General features: G+C 39.2%; 1 protein-coding gene across 7 annotated transcripts in view; it reads left to right on the top strand.

Annotated features, from left to right (window-relative positions):
* NPNT (nephronectin) overlaps nucleotides 1-16915 on the top strand; it is an 80773-nt gene that overhangs the window by 28215 nt on the left and 35643 nt on the right. For all 7 annotated transcript variants that reach the window (XM_019962349.2, XM_070791106.1, XM_070791107.1 and 4 more), the window contains one exon: nucleotides 12389-12481. In XM_019962349.2, the coding sequence (XP_019817908.2) occupies nucleotides 12389-12481 (93 nt within the window). The remainder of the gene's footprint in view (nucleotides 1-12388; nucleotides 12482-16915) is intronic.

Below are 16915 nucleotides of genomic sequence, written 5' to 3'. Positions count from 1 at the left end.
TTAGATTTCCCAAATTATCTCCAAATGATTTTTATGGATTTTTTGGATCCAGAGCCAATCATAGATGTTTCATTTAGATGACATTCCTTAGAACAGTTCTAGACCTACTTTTTTTTGTAGACCTGAATTTGAAGTTTCCTCATTATTAGATGCTGGTTAAACCTTTTTGGCAAAAATATTACATAGGTGATCATGTATTATGACATTCCTATTGCACATGTTAGTTTATTCTGTAATTGGTGGTGCCAAGTTTGATCACTTGATTAAGGAGTCTACCCGATTTCTCCACTGAACGGCACCTTCTCTTTGTAATGAGTAAGTACCCCATGGGGTGACACATTGAGGCTCTCTGAATATTCTGTTCCTAACAAATTTACACCCAGTGAAAGTTTTAACATCTATGGATAATTTTTACTCTAATTATTTCAGTCGTGGTTGTAAAAGTATCCTTTCAGATTCTGTCATTCCTTCTGCATGTTTGCTGGCATTCTGTAAAGAGGAGCTCTGTTCTCTTTTTTTAGAATCATTCTGGACCCATGAATTTTTTCATTATTCAGTTCAGTTCGGTTCAGTTCAGTCGCTCAGTCATGTCTGACTCTTTGTGACCCCATAAATCGCAGCATGCCAGGCCTCCCTGTCCTTCACCAAATCCCGGATTCACTCAGACTCACGTCCATGGAGTCGGTGATGCCGTCCAGCCATCTCACCCTCTGTCGTCCCCTTCTCCTCCTGCCCCCAATCCCTCCCAGCATCAGAGTCTTTCCCGATGAGTCAGCTCTTTGCATGAGGTGGCCAAAGTACTGGAGTTTCAGCTTCAGCATCATTCCTTCCAAAGAAATCCCAGGGCTGATCTCCTTCAGAATGGACTGGCTGGATCTCCTTGCAGTCCAAGGGACTCTCAAGAGTCTTCTCCAACACCACAGTTCAAAAGCATCAATTCTTCAGTGCTCAGCCTTCTTCACAGTCCAACTCTCACATCCATACATGACCACTGGAAAAACCAGAGCCTTGACTATTCAGTTGTTATCAATTACTATCCTTATTCTTCTTGGTGCTCAAATTATGTCAAATATGGCTAGTGGGAACACTTGCAAGTAGCTCCTGTGTCATTTTCATTTCTTTCCATAATTTTTTGAATATGCCTTTGCTTTTTGTCACAGCAAAATATTCCAGCCTCTCTACTTCAGCCCTGGTTTTATTGTGGAATGGTATTTGGAAACTAAGATATGGGTGTTATGTGTGCTCATTGCTACTGTTCAGTTCAGTTCAGTCGCTCAGTCATGTCCAACTCTTTGCGACCCTATGAATCGCAGCACGCCAGGCCTCCCTGTCCATCACCAACTCCCGGAGTTCACTCAGACTCACGTCCATCGAGTCACTGATGCCATCTAGCCATCTCATCCTCTGTCGTCCCCTTCTCCTCCTGCCCCCAATCCCTCCCAGCATCAGAGTCTTTTCTAATGAGTCAACTCTTCACATGAGGTGGCTAAAGTACTGGAGTTTCAGCCTCAGCATCAGTCCTTCCAATGAACACCCAGGACTGGTCTGCTTTAGGATGGACTGGTTGGATCTCCTTGCAGTCCAAGGGACTCTCAAGAGTCTTCTCCAACACCACAGTTCAAAAGCATCAATTCTTCACTGCTCAGCTTTCTTCATAGTCCAACTCTCGCATCCATACATGACCACTGGAAAAACCATAGCCTTGACTAGATGGACCTTTGTTGGCAAAACAATGTCTCTGCTTTTGAATATGCTATCTAGGTTGGTCATAACTTTCCTTCCAAGGAGTAAGCGTCTTTTAATTTCATGGCTGCAATCACCATCTGCAGCAATCTTGGAGCCCAGAAAAAATAAAGTCTGACACTGTTTCCACCGTTTCCCCATCTATTTCCCATGAAGTGATGGGACTGGATGCCATGATCTTAGTTTTCTGAGTGTTGAGCTTTAAGCCAACTTTTTCACTCTCCTCTTTCACTTTCATCAAGAGGCTTTTTAGTTCCTCTTCACTTTCTGCCATAAGGGTGGTGTCATCTGCATATCTGAGGTTATTGATACTTCTTCTGGCAATCTTGATTCCAGCTTGTGCTTCTTCTAGCCCAGCATTTCTCATGATGTACTCTGTATATAAGTTAAATAAGCGGGGTGAAAATATACAGCCTTGACGTACTCCTTTCCTATTTGGAACCAGTCTGTTGTTCCATGTCCAGTTCTAACTGTTGCTTCCTGACCTGCATACAAATTTCTCAAGAGGCAGATCAGGTGGTCTGGTATTCCCATCTCTTGAAGAATTTCCCACAGTTTATTGTGATCCACACAGTCAAAGGCTTTGGCATAGTCAATAAAGCAGAAATAGATGTTTTTCTGGAACTCTCTTGCTTTTTCCATGGTCCAGCGGATGTTAGCAATTTGATCTCTGGTTCCTCTGCCTTTTCTAAAACCAGCTTGAACATCTGGAAGTTCACAGTTCACGTATTGCTGAAGCCTGGCTTGGAGAATGTTGAGCATTACTTTACTAGCGTGTGAGATGAGTGCAATTGGGCGGTAGTTTGAGCATTCTTTTGGCACTGCCTTTCTTGGGGATTGGAATGAAAACTGACCTTTTCCAGTCCTGTGGCCACTGCTGAGTTTTCCAATTTTGCTGGCATATTGAGTGCAGCACTTTCACAGCATCATCTTTCAGGATTTGGAATAGCTCAACTGGAATTCCATCACCTCCACTAGCTTTGTTCGTAGTGATGCTTTCTAAGGCCCACTTGACTTCACATTCCAGGATGTCTGGCTCTAGGTCAATGATCACACCATCGTGATCATCTGGGTCATGAAGATCTTTTTTGTACAGTTCTTCTGTGTATTCTTGCCATCTCTTCTTAATATCTTCTGCTTCTGTTAGGTCCATGCCATTTCTGTCCTTTATCGAGCCCATCTTTGCATGAAATGTTCCCTTGGTATCTCTGATTTTCTTGAAGAGATCTCTAGTCTTTCCCATTCTGTTGTTTTCCTCTATTTCTTTGCATTGAACGCTGAAGAAGACTTTCTTATCTCTCTTTGTTATTCTTTGGAACTCTGCATTCAAATGGGAATATCTTTCCTTTTCTCCTTTGCTTTTCTCTTCTCTTCTCTGCACAGCTATTTGAAAGACCTCCTCAGACAGTCATTTTGCTTTTTTGAATTTCTTTTCCATGGGGATGGTCTTGATGCCTGTCTCCTGTACAATGTTACGAACCTCCGTCTATAGTTCATCAGGCACTCTATCAGATCTAGTCCCTTAAATCTATTTCTCACTTCCACTGTATAATCATAAGGGATTTGATTTAGGTCATACCTGAATAGTCTAGTCGTTTTCCCTGTTTTCTTCAATTTAAGTCTGAATTTGTCAATAAGGAGTTCATGATTTGAGCCACAGTCAGCTCCCACTTTTGTTTTTGCTGACTGTATAGAGCTTCTCCATCTTTGGCTGCAAGGAATATAATCAATCTGGTTTCAGTGTTGACCATCTGTGATGTCCATGTGTAGAGTCTTCTCTTGTGTTGTTGCAAGAGCATGTTTGCTATGACCAGTGCGTTCCTTTGCCCTGTTTCATTCTGTATTCCAAGGCCAAATTTGCCTGTTACTCCAGGTGTTTCTTGACTTCCTACTTTTGCATTCCAGTCCCCTATAATGAAAAGGACATCTTTTTTGGGTGTTAGTTCTAAAAGGTCTTGTATGTCTTCATAGAACCATTCAACTTCAGCTTCTTCAGCGTTACTGGTTGGGGCATAGGCTTGGATCACCATGATATTGAATTGTTTGCCTTGGAAACAAACAGAGATCATTCTGTTGTTTTTGAGATTGCATCCAAGTACTGCATTTTGGACTCTCTTGTTGACCATGATGGCTACTCCATTTCTTCTAAGGGATTCCTGCCCACAGTAGTAGATATAATGGTCATCTGAGTTAAATTCACCCATTCCGGTCCATTTTAGTTCGCTGATTCCTAGAATGTCGACGTTCACTCTTGCCATCTCTTGTTTGACCACTTCCAATTTGCCTTGATTCATGGACCTAACATTCCAGGTTCCTATGCAATATTGCTCTTTATAGCATCGGACCTTGCTTCTATCACCAGTCACATCCACAACTGGGTATTTTTTTTGCTTTGGCTCCATCCCTTCATTCTTTCTGGAGTTATTTCTCCACTAATCTCCAGTAGCATAATGGGCACCTACCGACTTGGGGAGTTCCTCTTTCAGTGTCCTATCATTTTGCCTTTTCATACTGTTCATGGGGTTCTCAAGGCAAGAATACTGAAGTGGTTTGCCATTCCCTTCTCCAGTGAACCACATTCTGTCAGACCTCTGTACCATGCCCGCCCATCTTGGGTTGCCCCACGGGCATGGCTTAGTTTCATTGAGTTAGACAAGGCTGTGGTCCTAGTGTGATTAGATTGACTAGTTTTCTGTGATTATGGTTTCAGTGTGTCTGCCCTCTGATGCCCTCTCGCAACACCTACTGTCTCACTTGGGTTTCTCTTACCTTGGACGTGGGGTTCTCTTCATGGCTGCTCCAGCAAAGCACAGCCGCTGCTCCTTACCTTGGACGAGGCCACCCCTCCTGACCTTGAACGTGGAGTAGCTCTATTAACCCTCCTTAAAGAAAACCTCCCCCAAATCTACTTCACACTTCCAGATAAGTAATAACACTTTATGAAATGTTCTTAAAGTCTCATTTAGCATTAATCTAAGTTTTAGTATTCTGCTACAATGAAAACAGAAAAAAAGTTAAAATTGCAAGTAAACCAAAAATGACAATACTTTCAGAAGAAGATTCCTTAAGTGAAAATGGATAGTGCTTAATTATAGTAAATAAAAGTTGGCTTGAGATTCAAAGATGCAGGTACTTATTTTCTTTGGTCTACTTCAGGAATTAAAGGTTAAATAGAGATTAAATAGACACTTGAGAAACTTCAGTTGGATGTTTCCAAAAAGACAAAAATGAAATAAATTAACCAGACATCTCTTGGAAAATAACATTATATAGAACAGAAATCCTTATTTATTTTAACTTCATACTCTAAATTACCAACTTAGAGTTGATTGACTTAATATTTGACTGTAGTTTATGATTAGTTTAAGTTCTTAATGATAATATTTCTTAAAATGTGAGAGTGAAAAAATCATAGATGTAATAATACATCAGAAGAGATAACAATTCTATATACTTCATTAATGATTCAGAATCTAGCTTCTGTACCTAACAAGCAGTGAATTAAGAAGATCATTTTATGTTGAAATATTCTGGCAGTGTTAACTTAAATTTTCTCAAATTATAGGTTGTATTTTTTTTTAATTTAATTTTATTTTTAAACTTTACAATATTTTATTGGTTCTGCCATATATCGAAATGAATCTGCCACAGGCATACACGTGTTCCCCATCCTGAACCCTCCTCCCTCCCCATATAGGTTGTATTCTTAACTGTGACTTCTTCCTAGAAGTTTTATGCCTTTCTAAATACTTTTATGCCTTTAATTACCTTTGATATTCTCTATCCCTCTCATCCTTTCCTGGTTAGTGTTTTCACTATAACCTCACTCTCCTCTCTTCCAAATCCACTCAAAAACCTAGGTTTCTGGAGTTTTTCTGAATACCAAAAGAATTAGAAGATTATATGAAATTTTTTCTGAAATCGGGCAAATCACTTAACTTTCTGTGCTTTTGCTTGTCTGCTGGCAAAATAAGGATAATGTCTGTCTCTCTCTTGCCTTATATGGATATTGTGAGGGTAAATCTAATCAGTCATATAAAGTGGTTTTGCGTTCTGTATTCGTGAGATCGTTTAACAGATAGTTTTTTTATAATGATAACAATCAGAGGCACTTTTCCTCCAGTTTTTACGACAGAAGGGATTTAGATTTGAAAATAGGATATGCAGCACTAGAATACAGGATATTAGGAGGCTGGAGAGTTGTTTTCCTCTGGACATCTTGGGATCTGTAGGATTCTTCTCTCTGGGTTTGTGGTACCTATGATAAAGGAAACTCAAGGCCCTTTTCGGTGGAGCCCTCTACCATTCTGCCTCCGTTCCTTCCAGCTCCCATTAATACAGCAATGGCTTGCTTAATGCCTCTTTTAGCAACTCTCTCTTTCCCAAGGCCAGTTGCTCTTTGAAAAAGATACTCCTTATTCTGTGTTCCTCTTTTCTTAAAATGAGTGTATCCATATCTGAGTTCTGTGAAGCTTGTTAGGTGTCATGAGCACTCTAGGAAATGTCCCAGTTTTGTATCCATCATCCTTCTGCCCTGCTCTGGAATACTTTATGTCATTGTTGTTTCCAAATCACTCACCCTGGAGAGCAGTTTCTTTGTTCTGCCTTTAATGGTGCCATGTCTGAATAGCAACATAATGGAGACTGCAAAAATTACAAGTGATTCTTAGGATTTGAAAGACAATCTTATCTACATTAAGAAAATACTTCCCAAGTTACAACATGATATAGGATAGGAGGATTACAAGTGATTTTTTAAAATTTTATTTTATTTTTAAACTTTACAATATTGTATTAGTTTTGCCAAATATCGAAATGAATCCGCCACGGGTATACCTGTGTTCCCCATCCTGAACCCTCCTCCCTCCTCCCTCCCCATACCATCCCTCTGGGTCATCCCAGTGCACCAGCCCCAAGCATCCAGTATCGTGCATCGAACCTGGACTGGCAACTCGTTTCATACATGATATTATACATGTTTCAATGCCATTCTCCCAAATCTTCCCTCCCTCTCCCTCTCCCACAGAGTCCATAAGACTGTTCTATACATCAGTGTCTCTTTTGCTGTCTCGTACACAGGGTTATTGTTACCATCTTTCTAAATTCCATATATATGCGTTAGTATACTGTATTGGTGTTTTTCTTTCTGGCTTACTTCACTCTGTATAATAGGTTCCAGTTTCATCCATCTCAGGTTCAGAAGACGATCTTATTTACGTTAAGAAAGTACTTCTCAAGTTACAACAACACCTGAGGTTGAGTTGGCTTTTCCCTTGCCCCTCTCCAGAGCCAACATCTGCTTGGGCAACTCAGGGTCTTCATTTTTTTTTTTTAACAAATGTTGGCACTTGACTCCCAACTGTGATTAGATTACATAAGATATTATATAGAACTGATGTGGGAGTTTAATTTCCCCCATCTTATTTGATAACATTGTCTAACTTAGTGTCAGAAAACATTGTCCAACTCTCAAAACTCCAGTTACATCAGTTAGGATGAATTTTTAAGAGGAAAATCTTAGATTGTAGTCAAACAGGAACATGTGCCATTAAAGAACTCTGTTTGCTTTGCCAGTTGAGACTTGTTTCTTTAGTTCAAGTAATGGTTTAGGGGTTATTTTAAGGGCACTTTGGAGATTGTGTTGTAGGAATGTTACAGAGTAAATTTTGAGTGTGATATGCCCATTTGACCTTAATTCCAACATCTGATTTTGCGGGGAAGAGAATCTGTCATTCACTGACTACCTGTGATCCTCACCTGAATTTGGTTTCTTGAGCTGCTAAATCATATGTGGATGCCAGTGGTCCTCCATGGACCACATGTGGCCCAGACTTCTTGTCCCTGATCCACAGGAAGCTCAGCGAAACAGTGCTGACTTCTGCTTAACCTTTAGCGACAGCAGACACATTGTTTCCTACCAGTCAGGGTCTCATCTATTTTTGTTGTTTTGAGAAGATCATTCTGAAATAGACGGCTAAAAAAAAAAAATAGTCTGCTTATTTTTTTTTCCTTGACCTACTATTCACAGCAAGTTGTGAAGGTTGGTGTGTGCTGACCACTGAGAACTCACATTATAGTGAAATGGTTGTCAAAGTGAGGGTCTGTTTACACGGAAGTTGGGAATCATTTTTCCCTAATGTCAAGGTAGATCTGTGTTTTCTCATCTAATTTTTAGATGTAGCAGTGAAGTTCTTTAGATACTTCTGAAGTATATGATAGTGGAAGTTTAAGATAACTTGACAAGTTGTGTTTCTTTACGAAGATTCAGTCATAACAGTTCTGTCCTTAGTTTGTATCCAGCATCTGCTGGCTTGATGGTAAACACAGAGTAAGTCCAGATTCCACAGCCTTGTGCTCCAGGATAGTCAGGTATTACTTGTAATTATACTATATTGTAATTGTACTTGGCTGCAAGGAACACTGACACAAAGACCAGTGTCCTAAAAGGCTAGAATGGCCATTTAGGGTTAGTATTATGACTTCTAGTTCAGCCTCTTTCCCATTCTCAAGATTCATCCCATAATCACAAAGTAGCCATTGTAGTTCAGCCATGACTTCTATATTCCAGGCAAAAAGACAGAGGATATATATACTAATCAGTCACCTTTTTAAGTAGCTTTCAAGTTCCAAAAGCTGCACCCAATACTTTATGCTGACCAGAATTTAGTCACTTGACTACCCAAATATGTCAGGGAGGACAGGGAATATAATTGTCTATTGCTAACTCATTACTTGTTATGGGTTACTCATTACAATGTGGGAAACCCAGGTTTGATCCCTGGGTCGGGAAGATCCCCTGGAGAAGGAAATGGCAACCCACTCCAGTACTGTTGCCTGGAAAATCACATGGACAGAGGAGCCTTGTAGGCTACAGTCCATGGGGTTGCAAAGAGTTGGACACGACTGAGCAATTTCACTTTCAACTCATTACTTGGGACTTCCCTGGTGGCTCAGTGGTAAAGAATCTGCTTGCCAGAGCTGGAGAGCAAGAGACGCAGATTTGATCCCTGCCTGGGTCAGGAAGATCCCCTGGAGAAGGAAATGGCAACCCACTCCAGTACTCTTGCCTGGAGAATCCCATAGACAGAGGAGCCTGGTGGGCTACAGTTCATGGGGTTGTGAAAGAGTCAGACATGACATCGACTAAACAATAAACCCTTCACCTACTCAGAAAAAAAAAAGCCACTCTATTTTAAAGAAGGGAAAAACAAATATTAGTAACAACCTATCACTTTCTGCCACCAGTGCCTTTTATGACTTACACCAACCTATCTTTTGCTCCCATCTGCTGTTCTAAGCACTGTATGGCTTTACCCTGTATGGCTCCACAGAGCCTTGGTGGCCCCTGAGAACGCCCTTTATTGTCCTTCCCTCATCCTTTGCTTGATTCTGAAAGGCTTTGTCTCCCATCTCAACTGCCTCTGCTGCTTACCTCTCAGGCGTTGCTCAGATTGCATTTCTGGCAGGAAGCCTTTCTAGGACCACAGTCACAGTTACTCTCTGCCCCTCTCTGCTTCTTTCATCTCATCTGTCACAGCTCTTGTTAACTTTCAGCCAACATAGTAAAATTTCAAAGTTAGTTTTCATATCCTATGTAAGCCCTCTTCCCCCTCACTTGCCTAGTAGAATAACTGCATCTACTCGATATTTAGTACATGTGTATTGAATTCCATTGCAGACCTAATGCTAGCAGGATAATAGGAGAAAGTCTTTTTGTGCAATAAGGGTGTTCTTTTTGTAAGGCTATATATATACACACACACACACACCCACACACACACACACATCAGCATTGTAAGTATCTTAGTCTATTTAATAGCTGGTGACTAATATACAGGTTGTTGGTTACTTCAGTGAATAGTCTGTTAGGTAGAAGTGTAAATAGCAGTCTGTTTGAAAATACTGGCTCCCTAAACATGTAGGAAACATTAACAGTCTGGGCCTCTTGGAACAAGGGCATTTGATGTGCCCAAGATTAGGGCACTTCACTCCGAACAAACAAGGAAAAAGGAAGGCGGACAATAAAACCTTTTATTTCTGAAAAGTACCTGAAAGCACCATAAATGGATGGACTTCAGGCTGGTCAGTGGGGCAAAAGGCAGCCCAGCCTGGGTGCCTCATATGTAATTGTTTGACAAACTTTTTCATGTGCTACTTTCTAAATTTCTTTTTCATGTTTTAGAGATATTTTCAAAATCCAGTTATTTGGGGAGGTTTTTACCTTGACTTGCATTTAATTATTTTGAGGTGTTTACTTTTTTCCCCCTTCTTCTTTTTTAAAAATTTATTTTATTCCAATCTAGTTGATTTACTAATTTTTTTTTTTCAAATATGGCACTTGGGATGCGTCTGTGATAACAATTCAGGTTGTATTAATATATAATTGTTAAGATTTATGGAACATCTTTCCTTTAAAATTAAAATGTTTTAACTTGCATTTCTTGATTGGGCCTGGAACTTACATAAAGGATGGCTTATTTCTGGGACTTCTTTTTAAAACTGCATATAAACCATCTACCAGGTATACAGTTGACTGAAGCATAATGTTGGAAGGACCTCCTAGATAGTTCATTTCTTCTCACTGCTTTCTGTTGAATGTCATGCCATGTCTAAAATCGGATTTTTAAGAATTTCCCCAGTGCATTTCTCTACCACTTATACTTGACTCTCTGCTCATCATTTCTTTGTGCAAGATTTTACATTAAATACCTATAGAGCAGCAGTAAGGATTAGTCATGGTACAGGGTTCACTTGGGGTGAGTAACACAGGCGGGAAAGGGCTAAAAGTAAGATTGGCAAACAAACCTGTGTGTGGAGTGCTCAGCAAGGGGAGGGTTGGTGAGTCAAATGAGGAAATGAGGAAAACACCAAAGATAAAATGCACAACAGTTTCATAGGAGTGTTAGTGCTTTGAAGGAGATGATGTTTGAGAATTGTCCAAAAATGGGAGCATCTGCCAGGATGGAGAAGAGTGTGGGCTGATATGGCAGGGAGCAGGTGTCAGGTACTGGAGACACAGAATCACTGTTGACCCCTCTCCCCTTGGTCTTCAAGACCTATTTGCTCGTCCCTCAGGGGTTAGTGAAGCCCACCTCTTCCTGTCACCAAACATAGATCATTTTATCTGCATGTCAGACTCCAGTCCATCCTGTGTATCATCACCATGCTAATATTCCCAGGTTATTTTTATCGGGTAATTCTCCTAAAGATAATGATGAAGTGTTCAGTTCTTGTAGACAAAGTGCATATTCCTCAGTCTGGAATTTAGGGAGCATCATTCTCTGGTACCACTCACCTATGATGTCTACCTCTTATTCTTCCCCTAGTGTTTGCCTATCTCTTTGGCTTGATAAGCCTCCTCTAAATCAATGAGACCCGTTTTGCTGTATAAATCTGCACACCTTGGATGGTCCACTGTCTTCTCTGTCTACCAGGCTTCAAGATCCACCTCAAGACCTCCTCTTCGAGGCTTTCTGTACAACTCTATGTGGATATGTGATGATTTCTTCACAAATCCCACGTGTGCCACCATTTTTGCTCATAAATGTTGCCTTGAATAAAAACATGATTGCTTTGTCTTTGTGTCTAGAGTATAGGCTCTTTGAGACCAGGGACCACACTATCCAATGATTTTGCATCTATTTTAATATCTGGTGTAGCACCATATACAGATTTGGTATAGAGCAAGATTTCTCAGTCTGGCACCATCACATTTTGAGCTGGATAATTTTTGTTATGGGGAGTTACCTGAGCATTGAAGGATGTTTAGCAGCATCACTATATACTCGATAGATACTAGTGGTACCCTGTTCCCAGTGTGACTATAGAAAATGTCTTCATTTGTGCTAAGTGCCCCATAGACAGCAAAATATCCCCAGCTGAGAATTACTGTATAAACAGAATAAATTCTTATCAGTATCTTAGCAGGAATTGAAGACTATGAAAAGATTTGATTGATGGTTTACAGCATTTTAGGGTCTTGAACGATGACAAACTCAGCTGATAGAAGATTGGCAGTGTAAAATGGAACTTTCTCTTTTCTGTGATAAGCTATAGGAAGCCTATTATAGATTGATGAGTGATTATGATGTAACTTAAGGTGAAGGAAGGACAAAATGCCAGAAGTATACTGAAGTTGAAGTTTCCAAAATACTGAGTTTTAGTTTCTAATTCATTTTGAACCATTGTATACTTGGAAATATCCTTTCCAAGAAAATATTTGTTATTTAATTGGAAATTTATCTAGGGGTTCATTTTTAACTAATATCTTTGGATTGAGAACTATGTTTTGAAGCATATTTGAGAAAATCATTCTGAAATTATGGGTGCAGGTTATTGTAAAGTGATAACCATTGACAAAAATCAGTTGTATTTGTATATAGCTTTCCAATGTTTCTTCTTTTTTGGCTATTTGAGTACTGTCCTCAAGTTTAGCAAAATTCCAGCCCCAAGCAATACACACATAAGCAATATACACACACACAAAATACATGTGTGTGATTGTGTAGTCTAGACAGTGCTTACTGCTCACTCTGTTGCAAGTTCTTAGTTTTTTCTTTGATTATCAAACTGGTACATGACACAGATTCTACATTGTTGATGTGCTGCTGAACTAGGAATAATGTGTGATACCCTCTTTCCACAGCTGTGTGCCAGCCACAGTGCAAACATGGTGAATGTGTCGGGCCAAACAAGTGCAAGTGTCACCCTGGATTTGCCGGGAAGACCTGCAATCAAGGTAGGGAAACCCTGTGCAAAGTAGACAGTCATAAACCCTCTCTACTCCTCCCTGATATAGAAACTTAAGTTCTCATGCAGACCACTTTTCCATGACCATTGTCCCCAAACATGTGAGATGTCATTTTGCTGAAAGATAAAAATCGAATAATGATAAGTCTTGTTAAATCTACTTAATTGTGGGGCAGTTAAAGAATTTCATCCTTTCATTCACTATTAATAATGAAAATGCATTTTGAAAAAGAAAATGACAGTGTCAGTAGAAGCCTTACGTCTGCTCCTCCTTGGTCTTCCACTAACTATTTGGAAAACTTTAGCAAACTCTTCGCCTCCTTGGATCTCTGTGAGGTGAAAACACTTTAATACGCAAAGTCAGGTAGGAGGTTTGGCTTGAAATTTTGAGGTCCCTTCCAACTCTGAGCTCTTTGATCTTTGTGATTCAATTCCCTTCAACTTTTGACCAGTTTGTGAGGTTCCTCTGAGAAATCAAGATTTTGATTAACCTAACAAATTATTTTTAATTTGGTGTCAGTTGCTTTTAAAAGTAGATCTTTATTTAGTCCTCATGGTGCTAAGGTATTTTGCATATATTACCTGTTTATATCACTACAACAGCATTAGGAGGTAGAATGTTATTTATTATAATTAAGCTATAAATAGTATTTTCCTCTTGATGAGACATCGTATATAATCAGTGTTTTGTCCAGGTTCACAAAATCAATTGGTAAAAGATCTATGTCAACTTAGAGCTGTTGTCTATATAACTCATGTTCTCTCTACCAGTGTAGTTTTGGATGGCAAAAACATTGGAAATGTGATCCTCTGACTTGCTGCATCACAAGGCTGACAAGGCTTGTCTGTTTAATTTCAACCAAAATCTTTCTACCGTTCAGAGCTAAAGACAGATGTAAAGAAAAGATAGGGTTAGATTTCACTAGAAAGATTCAAGGATAAAAGGAGTAAAATTTTTCATTTATTCCTTAAAGTAATATTTCCTAGCATTTTAAATGTCAAATGAAACAGTTTGTATAGGGTCTAACTGTCCCATAGATACTTAGTTGACCTCATCTGATACAGAAATGATCTTGTTGAAATATTCTTGTTCTTCGGTATCTGATGTTCCTTGAAGTGTGTCATGTAAACTTGTGATTTATAGACATAGTTTTCACAAGAATCAGGCACACTGAAATTTAAAAGTATGGGTAATTGTTCCTGAACTACCAGGTGAAATCCATGTTAGTGAAATGTGACATGTTTTTAAACCCATTTGATTTTAAAAACCCATTTAATTTCCTCTCCAGTGTGAGTTCTCAAGTAGCAGCATGTTCAGTTCTGATTATTGAGTTGTCAGTGTTCATCTTAGAGTGCCAGCATGCTTCTTTTTTTTAAAAGTGCTGAACATAAAGCATCGCAGGTTTCATTAATATGTCAGCACCATGAAATGCTGTCCTCATGCCAGGAATGTATACAAAGAAGATTATTAAAAGAAGCCACTGTTGAGGTTGCGGAGAAATTCATTTAAATTTATTTGCAGGAGCTACATCAACTTTAATATGATTCGTAGACACTAAAACTATCATTGGAACACGGATCCATCTCTGGGTATCTCTGATTTTCAGAAAACTAGTTGACTGTGTACCTTTCCCTGCAATAATATCTGTTTCTCTTAAGAAAAATGGAAATATACTGAGTTGAAATCTTGCCTTCCCAAACTAAATATAATTGGGGGAAAGAGGATTTTATCAGTGGCAAAATGGGATTTTACACCTGCAAAAATAGTGAGCCTTACTGAAAATGTAATTTCAAGTTAAATCCTGAATATGAAACTTGCTGCTGCTGCTAAGTCGCTTCAGTCGTGTCTGACTCTGTGCGACCCCATAGATGGCAGCCCACCAGGCTCCCCCGTCCCTGGGATTCTCCAGGCAAGAACACTGGAGTGGGCCTCCATTCCCTTCTCCAATGCATGAAAGTGAAAAGTGAAAGTGAAGTCGCTCAGTCATGTCCGACTCTTAGTGACCCCATGGACTGCAGCCCACCAGGCTCCCCCGTCCCTGGGATTCTCCAGGCCAGAGTACTGGAGTGGTGTGCCATTGCCTTCTCCATATAAAACTTGAGTCTACAGTAAACCTACATATTTTGATCATCTCTCTTTTCCTTTTTTACCATATAAGCAATTGTGGCAAGTTACATTCGTTGAGAGCAGGAACCATTTGTGGGGTCCCTCTGACTTCTTGGTTCCTGAAAATTTTTATCAAAATGATTTGCACATGATAAGTGCACATGAAATATTTGCTTAGTGACTGTTTAATGTCATGGTTCTTGGTCCTAACACCATAGGAACTGAGAGAGTTCCCTGGAGCTGTTTGGTATAGCTCTTTATTCTTTGTATCCATGGACTATTTGTCAGGGTCAGAGAGGCTGCCGCAGTGATCCAGGTAGAGGCCAGAGAGCCCCAGAAATGTTGTTAAGTATTAGAACTAAGTGTTTATATCTGCTACATGACAAATTAACTTAGACTGATTTTATCCAGACATTTTATCCATACATTTTAATAAAATGGAAAACATGCCTCAGAGATATGAGAAATCAAGCAGGTTTTGTTTTTTTTTTTTAAGCCCAGGGTGTTTTTGTTTATTTTTTGGCCACACCACAGGGCATGTAGGATCTTAGTTCCCTGACCAGGGATCAAACCCATGCCTCCTGCAATGGAAACACAGAGTCCTAACTAGGAGACCACCAGGGAATTCCCTGGTTTCTTTTTTCTTGAGGAGAGAAATGTTAAGAAGAGTTAGAATTGAAATAAATCTCCACAGAACTGGAAATTAGCATTTGATTAAAAGTAGGTTTGGGTATAAGGCAAAAATTATACCCACTAAAAATTGTGTTACGAGCTGTGTACTTTAAGAACTCACCCCTGGAGACTTGCTTGAACAGCTGAGTGAAGAGCTCGAATGGATGACAAGCACTTAATGAGTGCTTTTGGAGCTGCCAGAGAGCAGAAGAGCAGGGCAGGCCCACTTTGGAAGTGGCTTAATTTAGAAGCCTTGGTACAAGATTAGTGTGAATCTGCTGGTCATGGCTTGTGCTTCCCTCTGGGTCACACTCTGGATTTGCCATAGCCAGATCACATAGAAAATCGTAGGCATGGACTGACCATATTCATTCTAATCTGAACTCTGGCGAAGTTTTTTTTTTCCAGCTTACTTTCTCTGGTAATTTTATTCATGAAGATTACTGCCCCCACCCCCCGCCAACCTTGGGCCTCTACCCATACAAATCCCCTTTCTCCTCAGCCAAAAAAGGATACTATTATAGATAATAGTGTTTTTCATAACTTTCCCATTAGAGAATTATTTGGGGCATGTAATGTATCATATCATTGCATATTTTCAGGAATGAAAGATATCCTGCTGAATTTACAGCATGCTTTACAGTATAATAATTTCAGAAGAAACTTCATAAATATCAGTTATTAATCTCTTCGCATGGTTTTTGTTTCAAATGTTGAATTCCTTATCCTAAGAAAAGAATCGGTATCTTGTGCCAGGGAACCAGACAGTCAACTGTGGTAAGCTAATTAGGTCTAAATTGATTGCCTTCCTTAGCACAATAGTTGGAGTGTTTTAACTAAGATTAAGGTAGTTTCTTAAGGCTTTATTTTTTGAATGATATGCGGTTTCAACCCCAGAAACCAATATTCATTTAAATTGGAAATTTAACTGGCTGTTAATAATGTGATAGTCTTGAAACAGGATGTGATTGCCTACTTTGGGACCTACTCATAATATTTTGGTAAGCTAATAATGGCAATACCACTTTTTTTGCAGAAAGCTTCTAATGTATATTCTTTTTTTCCCCCAACCCCTGATATCTCAATCCTATCTGTGTCTGGGCAGGGTCTCTTAGGTATATTCTAATTAAAAGTGACCTAAATGTGACATTAGTTCTTACACCTGAATGAATACATAAATGATCTATCATGTTACTTATTTAAATGAGATCTTTATGCAGATCATAAGTTTATGCATGATTATGTAAGGTTTTAAACTGTTGTACAACATACTAATATAGGAAAAGATATTAAGTTGGTCATTTAAAACCTAGATGTACCTAAACAGAGCAGGTTGATTATAGTCAATTTTTGTATAATCTTTGAATTTTCTCTTTGTTGATGACTAAAATCATTTTTAAAATGACCATCTCTTTTTTGTGTGTGCTTAAAAAAGTTGATATGAAGATGTGGATTGTTAACTTATAATGTTTGTGTGTTCTTCGGAAGCAAGATAGCAGTGATAAATTTTAAGAAACACAGAAATTAAAACTGAAAAAGAGAAGCCAGAAGAACTAGAAACTTATTTTTGTAAAGTATCTAAAGCGTTCTTTTTGAACTCCACCAACTTTATGTAATTGTTTAATATATACTTACAAAGATTTT

Source organism: Bos indicus, chromosome 6 (assembly GCF_029378745.1).
Source record: "Bos indicus isolate NIAB-ARS_2022 breed Sahiwal x Tharparkar chromosome 6, NIAB-ARS_B.indTharparkar_mat_pri_1.0, whole genome shotgun sequence".
NCBI lineage: Eukaryota > Metazoa > Chordata > Mammalia > Artiodactyla > Bovidae > Bos > Bos indicus.
Note: the sequence above shows the minus strand (reverse complement) of the source record. Positions and strands in the feature narration are given on the sequence as shown.